This window comes from Macaca thibetana, chromosome 5 (genome assembly GCF_024542745.1).
Source record: "Macaca thibetana thibetana isolate TM-01 chromosome 5, ASM2454274v1, whole genome shotgun sequence".
Taxonomy (NCBI): domain Eukaryota; kingdom Metazoa; phylum Chordata; class Mammalia; order Primates; family Cercopithecidae; genus Macaca; species Macaca thibetana.
The window spans coordinates 21,538,623-21,552,408 of NC_065582.1; the positions used below are offsets into that span (position 1 = coordinate 21,538,623).

Here is a 13,786-nt window from a genome sequence, read left to right on the forward strand (position 1 = left end):
ACAGAACCATTACAGTGTGTTCTGACCCTGTATGACTTCTCTAGAGCTGTGCTGTTGTATGAATCTTCTCAGCTCTTTACTCTGTGATACTTTACTTTCGTATGCCTGGGGACAACTAGAGAGACATGCTTTTTAAAACGCTTAGACAACTGGTTACATCTGTGAGGTGTGCATTTATATAAGACCTTTCTTTGTGCTCCTAAGATAGCAATAACAATAGCAAGATGGTCTATCCAAATGAGTATAGTATTCATGAGATTACATTGAAATTGTTCAAACATGAGGGGAAGCAGAATACATTGAAGCAACAAGAGAAGAATGTAAAGGAACCTTCTAACCTTGGATTTATTCTCTGTAACGCTCATGGAAATAGCTTTGGAAAGGAAGGCATGGGAACAGGATGAGTGAGCTGCCTTTAATCCAGCTGTGATGAGGGATCACTGCAATCCATATATGGCTTGTTCCTGGGCTAAAGGAAGAGCTGCACAGCCTTCCTACGAATTATGCTGCCATAAAAGAACAGCTGCTCAGTGCCCTAAGAGGCTGTTGACACCAGGCAGTCCTCGAAAGAACTACTATCTGTCTCTGTGTAGTTCTGATAAATTCTTACCGTGTAACTTTTTAACTTATTTTTTATTCATTTTATTTAATTTTGTTTTTCAGAAGGAGCATTGTGGTATGATATGCTTTTGTTTATGAATGAAGAAGTACAAACCAATATAACTATATATTGATCTTTTGTATATTGTCTTTCTGTATAATTTTATATGTTATCTAGGCCAACTTAAGAGATGCCAGTTAATTACATGTTGTGCAGAGGAGAACAGTTGAGTTGGATATATCCTTTTAGTGATACAGTTGACAAACTGATGAAAACGAATACTTGAAAGTTAATAATCAGTCACTATGATGGATGGAATACTAAAAAAGAGCAAGGCATTTTACCAGCATATTATATTCATTATATCATTTAATCCTCACAACAAATCTGTGGTGTAAGGATAATTATTCCCATTTTAAAGACAGGAAACCAAGGCATCCGTAAAGGAAGGGAGATGCTTTGAAAATGAATCACTGTTATTCTAGAGACCAACATAGAAGCATAGCATTAGTATGTACTTGGTAATTCTTAGAAAACTCTAATTACTTAAGTCAGCAATGGCTTCATTTGTAGACAGAATATGTGGTCACCTACAAGATGCAGTTTATGAGATGCTGAAATCCTCACCTTCTGAGATAATACAGTTACTAGTGTGTTCAAATGAAGTCCCTGCCAACTAGCTAACTTCATAAATTCAATCTGAGAATTGCTAAATGATGATTCTTTATATTTATGTTGCATAACATAGAATAAAAAGAAAATCTTGCTCTATTAACCTTTGGAATCTCACCACAATCTTGAAGGCAAGCAATGAAGACATTGTCATTCTCATACTGTAGACAAGAAAGTCAGAACCCAGGGAGTAGTGATTGGAGCTGTGATTAGAACCCAGATGTGCGGCACAGGCCACCAAACAGCCCTTCTTTGCTTTCTGAACTCTATGTTTGGAGTGGCTCCTTTAGTCCAGTATTTCCAATCTTCTAGGAACCAGTCATAGGTATTTTTTAAAGGAAGGATTCCTTCCTCAAATAAGTTTGGGAGAAGTGTGATGTCCTATCCTTTTCTTGGAGATTCACAGTGCACATGAACATAACAGAAACCTTGACATGAAGATATTTGGTTAACTTGTTTAATAGGGTCTTTCCCATAGATTTCTCATGTTTAATTTTCTTTCTTGGTGTTATGGTTTAGATGTTACTTTATCCCTTTTGTACATAATAGATTAGAGGAAGTGGTGATTGAAGCCAGAGGAATATAGAACACAAAGGTTATGAGGACAGAATTTGTTCTTGTACCCTACACAGTGCTTTGTGTGTAACATCAACAGTATTTGTGAGAGGAAGAGTAGTGCATGAGTTCTAAAGGCTTAAGACAAAAGCTGATCAGTAACCAGAGCAGCCATCAGGTAGAAATTTCTTTGAGTATCTGAAGGTTGTCTGAGGGTCTTTATCCTTATAAAGTTGATCCAGTTCTTATATTGGATTTCTAGGGGCAAAGCTTTGTCTCTTTTTACATGGCTTGGTAGCCATAAAATCATCTTCATCACTGAATGCATTTTAATGTCTGTTTCAAAGGGATATTTCAAAAAGAAACGTATTTTTTTTGCCTAAACTGAGGCTATTCTGTAAGAGCTCATATTTTCCAGCCACCTAGTACCCTCACTGGCATTCTAGGGGTGTTTCATAGAGCAGTGTTAGTTTGTTATCTAGTGCAAATAGTCTCAGGAAATAGTACTGAAACTCATTAGTGGACTTTGGAGTTTTCCATTTCAGCAGGTTAGGGATGCTACTTTGTTAAGACTTTATTAACAGATCCTTGCAGAGGTGAAATATTATAGTTTATTGCCTTTTAATGTCCCTGGATTCATAGATAAAAACTTGAGGGTTTAGCCATGAAAGATAAAATAAAGGAAATATAAATATTGTAATTTTATTTGTTCATCCATCCATTAATTTGTTTATTCACAGATTGAAAAGTATGGATTCCCACCTGATCTTATCCTCACCCCTCAAGAAAGCATCCAGCTTTATGACACGATGGTTCACGTCTGGGAAGCTTGGCCCAGGGCTCAGGTAAATATAGAAATGTATATTCATCAAAATGAACTTTAGTTAATGCTATTCCAGAATATAGCAAAATTACTCTTGAGGTAAGCACACGTATTCTCTCTATTTGCTGATGCTGCTATTTTGAAATAATCAATAATTTTTTCTTTTTTTCAGACATTCTTTATGACTTTATTATTGTACGTAACATGGAATGTTCCATAATTCTTGAAAATATTTCTTCTTTTAACTTTTGGAATACCATACAACTTTAACTGTGTTTTTGGACTTATATTCCTTCATTCTCTTCTCTGTTGGTTTTCATCTTTTCATCAGCTGTGCCCTGTATAAGAGTTCACCCATCGTCATAGATTTATGTGTTAGAAATTATTGGGAGGTAAAAAGATTTTCAACAGCCTCTGTCCTCAAGGAGTTTGCAATTTGGTTAAGGAGACAAGTAAACTTGAATACATCATTGTATCTTTCTTACTGTAGATTGCATAGCTTAGCTTAATTTTGTAATAATTTTCCCCCCAAGGAATTGTGTCCAGAGGAATTCATTCTTTTTAAGAATAAAATAGTCATTAAGAAGTTGGATGCTAGAAAATATGAAGAAAACTTAAAGGCAGAATTGACAAATTGGATTAAAAATGGCAAAGTGGAGAAGGTAATTTTCACACTTTCTTGGACAAAGTTTTGCTTAATTGTTAATTGTTTGGAGTTGTATAATAATTTAGCTAATAACTGTTTTGTAATCTTTTCATTCCAATTTTTGTTTTAGTAATTCCATTTAAACATGTTATACCATGACTATGAGATAGAAAAAAGGAGGAGGGAACTGATTTCATTTCTTAGCTCAGTGACCTTTAAAACATGTGCCATAGGCTTTTGGTTTCTTCAGGTAACAGCTACAAACAGCTAAAAACAAAGAACCTTTAACTCTAACAGGAGAACCAATGTTGCCAAGGCTTTCACAGAAGAGCAACTGGCTCCAGAGGAATGATAGTTAAAATCAGGAATTAGTAGAGGGGCTAATCTGAGTAAGTCTTGTGCAAATAAAAATAAATTATTTAAAAATAACCAATCTCTGAAACTCATGTACGTGATGATAAATGAGAGAATATAAATATACTTGCAAGAGGCTCAGGCAAATTTATAGATGACAGACTCATAGGTGACTATACTGAGAAACAAAGATATCCTTGAGCATAACATTGATGGATCTTTGGTTCTAGTTTGCTGACTGATTGTCATGTTAATTTGCCTTTTTCACTCTGGTGGTGAAAGAAATAAAGATAAAAATGGTATTGGTTGGCCAGGTGTGGTGACTCACACCTATAATCCCAGCACTTGGGGAAGCTGAGGCGAGTGGATCACTTGAGGCCAGGAGCTTGAGACCAGCCTGGCCAACGTGGTGAAATCCTGTCTCTAAAAAAATACAAAAATTAGCCAGGTGTGGTGGCGCACGCCTGTAATCCCAGCTACTCTGGAGATTGAAGTCGGAGAATCACTTGAGTCTGGGAGGCAGAGGCTGCCGTGAGCAAAGATCATGCCACTGTACTCTAGTCTGTGCAACAGAGGGAGGCTCATTCTCGAAGAAAAAAAAAAAAAAGAGATATTGATGTTAGGAAGTATTACAAATAATTTAGCCTATTTGGCACAGAATGCTGTGTTCCATTAAATGTTAATCGGGGAAAACTGAATACCAATGATGTCCCTATTTGCCACCCCTCAAATGATAATTAAAATGAAAAATAACTTCGTCAAGAAAATGTATTCATGATAGCACATAACTATTTCATCAGATTTTCCATTGTATGTTATGTAAAGGAATTTAATGTTAATTTTCCTGATATAAAATAAGATTTATTTTTTTTCTGATTAAAAAAGAAGTAGATGCTGTTTATAAAAAATTATAAGACATGGAATAGTAGGATAAAAGTTACCACCCACAATTTCAACAATATCTGAGATGAACAACTTGTTACACTTCTATTGATCGTTGTATTTTGTGACTCATTCATCTCTTGAATTTTCAGTTACGCATTATAAACATGTCTCTATACTATTACAAATTATTGGTAGACATAGTTAAAACTTTTTCTTTTTAAGAGGTTCTTTTCCATTATTGATTTTATATATACTTCTTAACATATTTCGTTATCTAATAATTGGAGAAACCTTTGTCACTCTACCTGCAACAGTTGAAACAGCAACATTTTAGGAACATCCTTATCCTACTGACTTATTTCTAGTGCCGACAAAAAATCATATACTTTATATCTTTTATTGTCTATTCTTTAATATAGAGATGTTTGTGACTCTGCTGACTTTTACCACTACTTGATAATATATTCTAAAAGGACCATTTTAAAAACCCACCCAAAACTATATATGAAAAATTCTTCTAATTTTAGACAACAAAATAATTCCTTTCTTCTGTTTCTGCAAATTCTTTTTTTTAAAATAATTTTAACTTACTGCTCTAGGTCAAAAGAGTACTGAAGAACCTTAGTCCGGATTCATTGTCTATTTCAGAAGATATGGTAAAAATGTTTCCTCTTCTCGTTGAAAAGTTAAGACAAATGGATAAGTTGCCTGCAATATTTTTTTTGTAAGTAACTGAAACTTAATTTATCTTTGTTTATATGTTAGAATTTTTTGTTTGGTTTTGTTTTCAATTAGTCTCATTTATATATAGTGGTTAGAAGTAACCCTACTTTTACTATTTTGTTGCATTTAAGAAAAATAATATAGATTTTATTTTTAAAGAAATGAGTCAGTCTTCTAGGTCAATCCTTATAAAATTTTTCATCGTATTGCCCTCTTAATTCCTTGACTCTTGATTTTTAAAAATGTTTTTGGTTTTCCTAAATGTTTTTTGTAAGTAGCTATCACTAACTTTAGAAATGCTCCTATAGGAACTAAATTGCATTTTTTATGTACAGACGTAAAACACATAAAGCATTCATAATTTATTGAATGATTGGTTTTTAATTTATAGCTAAGAAAACTAAGCCCAGAGGCTTTCCTTGATATTGTGTGGTATAATAAAAAGACCTTGAGTGGTATTTAGCATCTCTCATTGATTAAGAGAACTGAAGTGGGACACATTAAATGGGTAACACTGTGTACCCTGGACCCACTATAATAATCAGAACCAAAAACTTATTTAGCCCAGAGAATTTTAAATTATTTTGACTATGAAAGTTTTGTATAAAATAAATTCCCAGCACCTTGATCCAATGGTTATGTGAAATTGTTTACAAAGACAAATACACAAACACATAGGTGTTGTAGATATGTTAAATGGTAGCACTAAGCCACATGTGTATTGTTACGCATCCGAAGTCCATGCTGGTGGTCAGTAACTAAAAGATGATGATGAGAGAAGTTAAAGAGTAGTATGACTGAAGTCACAAACGTGGGGAATTACAAGAAAATTTCTTCTTCTTTTGTGCTTGGACCAGAGTAAACAAATGAGGTATTCTGCCAACATGTTATAACGTCTATCTAGATTACTTTCCAGTGTGGCTCTGAATTTTAGTTAGAAACAAATGTACCCCTATATGTCACTGAGGAATGGCTGAAAGTATGACTTTGGGATAGGAATCTGAATAGAAACAGGATTCATTATTTATGCACTTATATGCATTTAACTTTTTTAAATAAATTATTTTTAAAAAGTTATTTTAAATGTTTGGGAATGAGATCTTTAATGGAGTTTCCAGTTGTCTTGAAAGTATGCTACAGAAATCCTAGGTTGAGTCCACTGGTTTGTAGCTCTGGAACATTGAGAACTCTATGACAGTTGGTTTAGACTCAAGCTGGGTCAACTTCCCTTCCTTAATCTGGACTCTAGAAAAACGCATGGTGCTGACAAAATGCATGATTAGTGACTGGTGCCCATGTAGAGGCGCAGTTAAGAGCCCACACTTTGGGTCAAATCTTAGCTTAAATTCCAGCTCTGCCCTCCTTTGGCTATGTGACTTCTGAAAATCTATTTAGCCTCTTGCAGCCTCATTTGAAAAATAGAGATAATAACTAATTCATTGGGTTGTGATGTGGATTAAATAAGGTAATTTATATAAAACACTTATCAGTAGAAAACATGACTGATTGAGGCCCATTCACTAGCCTTTTTTTTTTTTTTTTTTTTTTTTTTTTTTACACTGGACTCTTGTCATAGATTAACAGAGGGATTAAAAAAAGAAAATTAATTCTAGATGTCCTAGGTTTGTTTGTGTTAAAGCAGTAAGAAGAATCATTTAATGCTGTCATTTAGGGTACTGTTTGCAACCGGTAATATATGGGTGTTGCATATTAACTTGTATTACTGTGAACAGGGAGGCAGATTTGGAAGTGCAGTTAGACATATAGCCTCTGCTTCAGTGAGCTGCAATTGCGCCACTGCCCTCCAGTCTGGGTGACAGAGAAAGAGCCTGTCTCAAAAAAAAAAAAAAGCCTCTGAAGTTGAAGCTGAATTGCCCGGGTTCTAATCACACTGACCAGTTACTAGGCTATGTGACCTTGACGACGTTTTTAAATTTGCTTTGGCATTTACTTCTTCATCTGCAAAACAGAGATAATATTACCTTCCTCATAACGTGGTGGTAGAGATTAAATTAGTTAATATATTTAAGCCACATAGAATAGTGCTTGGAACTTGGTCATTGTTTGCTGTTATTACTTTTGCTTTTTTACATACCAAATCTTCTTACCATGCGTAGTAGACTGACTTTCCTAGCCTTTGTTTCTTCAGTGTACTCATTGAATGCTGATCAGCTAAATAAGATTTCTTTTCGAAGTCTGTTTTCTAAACATGCTAGTAAACCCATGGCCTCACAAGTAATATTTGAAAAAATTCTATGGTGAACTCAGCCTATAATGAGTGTAATATTACTGGACATTACATATATTGAGCCAAAACATTTTTTTCTAGCAAACTATATGTCAAGATGATAGTGGTAGATGGACATGTGATATTGTCAAACTCCCCAAAATATTTGAAGATATTTATTCTGAGCCAAATATGAGTGACCATGGCCTGTGACACATCCCTCAGGAGATCCTGAGAACATGTGCCGAAGGGCTGCAGCTTGGTTTTATATGTTTTAGGGAGATGTGAGACATCAATCAAATACATTTAACATATACATTCGTTTGGTCCAGAAAGGCAGGACAACTCAAAGTTGGGGAGGGAGGCTTCCAGGTTATAGGTAGATTTAAAAATTTTCTGATTGGGAATTGTTCGAAATAGTTATCAACAGAAAGGGATGTCTGGATTATAATAAAAGGTTGTGGAGACAAAAGTTTTACCATGCACACAAAGCCTCCAGGTAGCAGGCTTCAGAGAGAATAGATTGTAAATGTTTCTTATCAGACTTAAGGTCTGTGTTGGTGTTAATGCTGGAGGGCATAGGGAGGTATGTCGAACCCCCACTTCCCATTGTGGCTTAAACCAGTCTTTCAGTTGAAATTTTAGAGTACCCTGGCCTAGGATGAAGTCTATTCAGATGATTGGGGGGGCTTATAATTTTATTTTTGGTTTACCAATATGGATGGAAACATAGTCTTTTCAAAGCACTATTTCCATTTGTTTTAAGGTTTAATAATGGTGATGTGGAAAAAAGAGCTGGAAGTGTGTGCAGTTTTCTGGAGAAGATAGAGACAAAAAGCCATCCCCACACTGAATGTCATAGTTATGTCTTTGGAATAGATGAAGTACTTAAAAAAGTTATAAAAATGGAGAAGACACAAAAAAGGTGGTAAGTATTAATGTTTACTTGAACAAATTGGCCCCTGAGGACTTAAAATATTTACAAGACACTGTCAGAAATGTTTAGAGACCTGAGCCACAAAGGGGTTCTTGTTATTGTTATTGGTTCTTGTTTTTGCAAATAGAGTAAATTTGGGTGGGAGGATGGGAGGAAGGGAATCCCTCTTATACGTGTAGATAGATTTCATTTAGGAATCAGGAGAGGTGGGACTACGGCCTGTAAGCCTAAGCATCAACTGGGCCTCCTAGGAGGCCCTCAGCCTACTTAACCATAACCTGTATTCATGCCCCAGGGTACAACCTGGAGGTTTCCTGGTCTGTAGAACACTTATTCACTATTGGTGGGAGTGTAAATTAGTTCAGCCATTGTGGAAGATAGTGTGGTGGTTCCTCAAAGACCAAAAGACATAAATACTATTCAACTCAGCAATCCCATTGCTGGGTGTCTACCCAAAGGAATATAAATCATTCTGTTGTAAAGATGCATGCATGCATATGTTCATTGCAGCACCATTCACAATAGCAAAGACATGGAATCAACCTAGATGCCCATCAGTGATAGACTGGATAAGGAAAATGTGGTACACATACACCACGGAATACTATGCAGCCATAAAAAGAGTGAGATTATGTCCTTTACAGGGACATCGATAGAGCTGGAGGCCATTATTCTTAGCAAACTAATGCAGGAACAGAAAACCAAATACTGCATGTTCTCACTTATGAGTAGGAAGTAAATGATGAGAACACATGGACACATAGAGGGGAACAACACACACTAGGGCCTATCAGAGGGTGGAGGGTCGGAGGAAGAGGGAGAGAGAGGATCAGGAGAAATACCTAATAGGCACTAGGCTTAATACCTGGGTTATGAAATAATCTGTACAACAAACTCTCATGACCTAAGTTTACCTGTATAACAAATCTGCACATGTACCATTGAACTTAAAATAAAACTTAAAAATAAAAGAATGGCCTATAGAATGAATTGCCATACCAGTTGTATGCGTGGGGTAGAGCTTCACTGCTGTGATTTTTTTTTTTTCCTTTCTCCCCAAGGTCTGATTAATTCTGACAGTTCTATGGTCAAAATATTTCTTCTCTCCTTGCCATTCTCTCCATCCTCACTTACTGGCTCTGCCTTGGTTCAGGTCCTTGCTGTTTGTTATTTGGGATTCTTTGGAGTCTTTCTCATGTATAATTTCTTGTTCCAGGTTCACCTCTTCCAATGTTATTGACGTACAGGTGCTGGTCCGATTGTTCTGTTTTGGGATTCTATAATGTGTGTTGCTTTTCTGGCCAGAAACCTCTGTGGCCAATGGCACCTTTGCTGCATATAGCCAGGCATGCTAGCTGCAGAGGGGTGGGCAGCTCCAGGCACTGGCACAGGCATCAGCTTCCTGTGAGGCTGGGGCTGGACCAGGCATACTGCAAGCAGCTTCCACGGCTGGCACTGAGGAGCATGGTGGTGCCCAGAGATGCCAGGAACTGCAGAGCCTCAAAGAAGTTATCACAGCCCTGGCTTGGAGAGCTCCTAGGTCTGGGCTCCTTGAAGGGCTACAGCTCTTCTCTCCTACTTGTCACCCATAACATGGCAAGCAAGGGGCGTGTTTCAGCCCTGTTTGTGTTATAGCTCTTTTAGCCCTGCCATTCAGTGGGTCCCAAGTTCTTGTCCTGCATCCAGAAAGAATGAGGTACACAGACAAGTGGAGGGTGAGCAAGGTGAAGAAGAGCTTTATTGGGAGATGGGACAGCTCAGAGGACACCTGCAGTGGGTAGCTTCTCTCTGCAGGTGAGATGTCCCAATGAGTGTTGAGCTCTTAGCGGAGAAGAGACCCTGGAGTGGGTTGCTCCTCTCAGCAGCCAGGTAATCCCGTCAAGTGCTCAACTCTCTGTGGAGAGGAGACCCTGGAGTGGGTCGCTCCTCTTTGCAGCTGGTTGTCCTGTTGAGTCTTCAGCTCTCAGCAGAGAGGAGGCCATGGAGTGGGTAGCTCCCCTCCACAGCTGGTTATTCTGCTGTCTGCTCAGCTCTCAGCAGAGAGGAGACCCTGGCGTGAGTAGCTCCTCTCTGCAGCTGGTTGTCTGTTGAGTCCTCAAGTCTGGCTGAGTCTGCGGTTTATATGGGATTCAGAGGGGAAGAAGTGTGTGCCAATTGGTCCATGGGTGGCCATGGGCAGGCCTGGAGAAAGCACCGTAAGTTCCCACATCGGTCCACAGGATTGGCAGCCCAGCCCCCAGGTTTCAGGCCTTCCCCAGCTTGAAGGTGGGACTTCACCAGGGACCCACTCCTTTCTGCTCAGAGCTTGTCTGCCTCCTGCTGCTGTTCATGGCACCCAGGCTGTTTGTGCCAGAGAGCTGCCTGCAGACCAGCGCTGAGCTGCTCTTAGCCCCTGCCTTGGCCTCCCTCCCATGCTCACTGGCGCTCAATGTCTGGAAAGGGCCGAGCCAACAGGGGGCTGGCATGTCAGCACTGTCCTGAGCGTGCACATACCTGGCTAGGTTGCGACAGCACCTGGGCTCACCCTCAACTTTGCTCTGAGATTGGAGTGGGTGCCAGGAGCAGGGAGAGGCCGGGCAGCAGGAGCAGACGCTTCTGAGCCTGTGCAGTAGGGGCCGGGAGCAGAGAGAGGCCAGGTAGTGGGAGCAGGCGCTTCCAAACCTGCAGGGCCAAGGGGGCCTTCCTGGGCCCCCGAGAGTGCAGAGATGCCTGGGTCCACAGTTGCAGCTTGGGTGGCTGCAGCTACACCAGGGAGGGTGGGGCTTCTGCCCACTCCTGGCACCCAAGTGCACAGGGAGGCCCAGGTCTGCAGCCATGGGTTGGGTGGCTGCAGCTATGCCCATAAGGGCAGGGCTCCTGCCTGTTCCTGGCCCCCAAGAGCACAGGGATGCCTGGGTCTGCAGCTGCAGCTGCAGCTTGGGTGGCTACAGCTGTGCCTGGGGAATGCGTCTCCCACCCTGTCAACTTGGAAGTGGGCAGGACTTCCACCTATTCCCAGCTCCTGCTGGCTCCATGGAGGACACAGCCCTGGCCTCGCCTCCCACACTGAAGCCAGTGTCATGGCAGTGGCCGCCCCAGATTGGCCACTGCTGCCATCAGTTCTAACGTGCACATTTAGTTAGATTGTCCTACATACAAAGTTCTTCCTTCCGAATTACTTGTTAGAGTTGTTAAAGGGTAGGTACTCACACAAATTGCTCTCCACCATCTGAATCTATGTACTACACACTGCACCTACCTGGAGGGCCTTCCTTTCTGTTGGCTCATAAATCTGCTCATTTCCCCACATCTTTTGTTTTAAATCTGTCTTCTCTCTGAAGTTTATAATGATTCCCTCAGATAGATCTATTACCCTTTGTCTTTTGTTGTCATTCCACTTTGAATCATTAAAGCATTTGGATCAATTATAACACTGCATTGCAGTTGTTTCCATATCTCTATTTTCTTTAGATTGGGAGTTCCCTTAAAAGAACTGCATATTTTTCTTTGAGTCCCCTAATAATAGCATATTGCCTGGCATGTAGTAATAGTGCTTCATAAACACTTTTGAAAGACTAATTAAACCTTCCCTCAACATTTGTCTTAGTCCATAACAAATTACCATAGACTAAGTGGCTTCTAAACAGAAATTTATTTCTCACAGTTCTGGAGGTTAGGAAGTCCAAGATCAAGGTGTTGACAGAGCTGCTTCCTGGTTCATAGAGAGCTGTGTTCTCTGTGTCCTTACATGGTGGAAGGGGCGAGGGATCTCTCTGGAGGCAATTTTATAAGGTCACCAATCCCTTTGATGAAGACTTTGTCTTCATTACTTCATCACCTCCCAAAGACTCCACCTTCTGATATCACACATGGAGTTTAGGATTTCAGCATATGAATTTTTTTTGAGGGGGACACAGACTTTCAGTCTGTAACAATATTGAAACAACTTTCATTGCCTTTCTCATTCAGACATTTCCTAAAGACTAGGGCAAGCTCTCTATTGATTTCACCACTGCTTTGATCTTTTTTCTGCTTGTTGGACATAGGAGAAGGGAAAAGTACCTGGGAGAGAGATGTTGAAGCTCCAGGTCTTCTCGGTGACTGATTCTCTTCAGTCAGTCTTTTTTCAGGACTAGAAACTACATTTCAAGTTGGATGTGTAGTGAACGACATTGGCCATGAAAATAGAGAGTATTTAATGGTATAATCAATTTTTCTCTTAGGCCTAGTCAGGAAGGGTCTCTGTTGTCAGTATGAATATTTAAAATACCCTTTTCTGTCTGGAACCCTCTTCATTAGACCAGAGTTTGTGGGATCAGAGGATGTGCCAACTCATTCTAGACTGTGCCACGCACCCCACCCCCTTTGCTTTTCCACTTTGCTCTGGCCACTGCTCAAGAGATTCAGGAGCAGAAATTTTCCTGAGAAGAACTGGGTATCTGTTACGGCGTGAAGGAGGAGAAATTTTGCAGAGAAAAGGAAGAAAATACAGGGGATTTTGCTGATGATGGGCTCTGACTGCTAGATGAAATGGTGGAAATATACATGAGGAAGGGGAGACCAAGTCAGGATTGATGGAGCTACTGTCAATGTCGGATGACCAAGTGAAATCTGTGGGGCCTTAGGCTTCTTGCTGTAACTGAATATGAGTTTTCATTACTTAAAAGTTTATTTTTTTTAAATAATAGCATTAAAAAAAACCCAAAGAGGGCTGAAAAACTGGAAAGAAAACTAATGTATAGAGCTGAATATATTAATTTCCTGGAGAATCTGAAGATTCTGGAAATCTCTGAGGACCACACGTATGCTGATGTCAAAGCCCTGCACACTGAGATTACCAGGGACAAAGGCTCAGTACGTCAGAGAATTATTAATATAATACTTTACAGTTGTGACATTTTATCATAGTGATTGTTTAATATCTTTGAACACTGAAATGACTTTTGTAATACCTTTGAAATATGATTATCTCTGTGTATTATTTTGTCTGTTTTGCAATGATTATCCCAATTTAATGTGCCGAAGTTCTATAGGTGACTCTTCCTTGCTCAGTGTGAATGTCAGCCTCTTATTTTATTTCACTCTATTATCCTGGATTAGTTTATAGCCTGATTCTAGAATTCAATTCGATATATTTTAATACTGGTCATGTTTGGGTTTATATGACACAATATATTTTAAATAATATCAACTGAAAGTTTCAATTTCAGAGACCTTCTATATAACATTCAAAACATTTTATTAAACAGATACTGAAATATCCAAGGATAGTATGGCATTTAAACATTTTTTATTATGCAAGTAATTTATGTCCATTGGAGAAGTACTTGAAAATAGAAAATAAAAATAATGTCACAGCTCAGAGAGACTCACTGTTCTATCAG

At 39.0% G+C, this 13,786-nt stretch overlaps 1 protein-coding gene across 1 annotated transcript in view; it reads left to right on the forward strand.

Annotated features, from left to right (window-relative positions):
- The window catches only part of DDX60L (DExD/H-box 60 like), a 117,901-nt gene that overhangs the window by 66,582 nt on the left and 37,533 nt on the right, over window positions 1-13,786 (forward strand). The window contains exons 23-27 of the mRNA XM_050791743.1: window positions 2,569-2,673; window positions 3,185-3,313; window positions 5,136-5,260; window positions 8,253-8,414; window positions 13,091-13,256. Of these exons, the coding sequence (XP_050647700.1) occupies window positions 2,569-2,673; window positions 3,185-3,313; window positions 5,136-5,260; window positions 8,253-8,414; window positions 13,091-13,256 (687 nt within the window). The remainder of the gene's footprint in view (window positions 1-2,568; window positions 2,674-3,184; window positions 3,314-5,135; window positions 5,261-8,252; window positions 8,415-13,090; window positions 13,257-13,786) is intronic.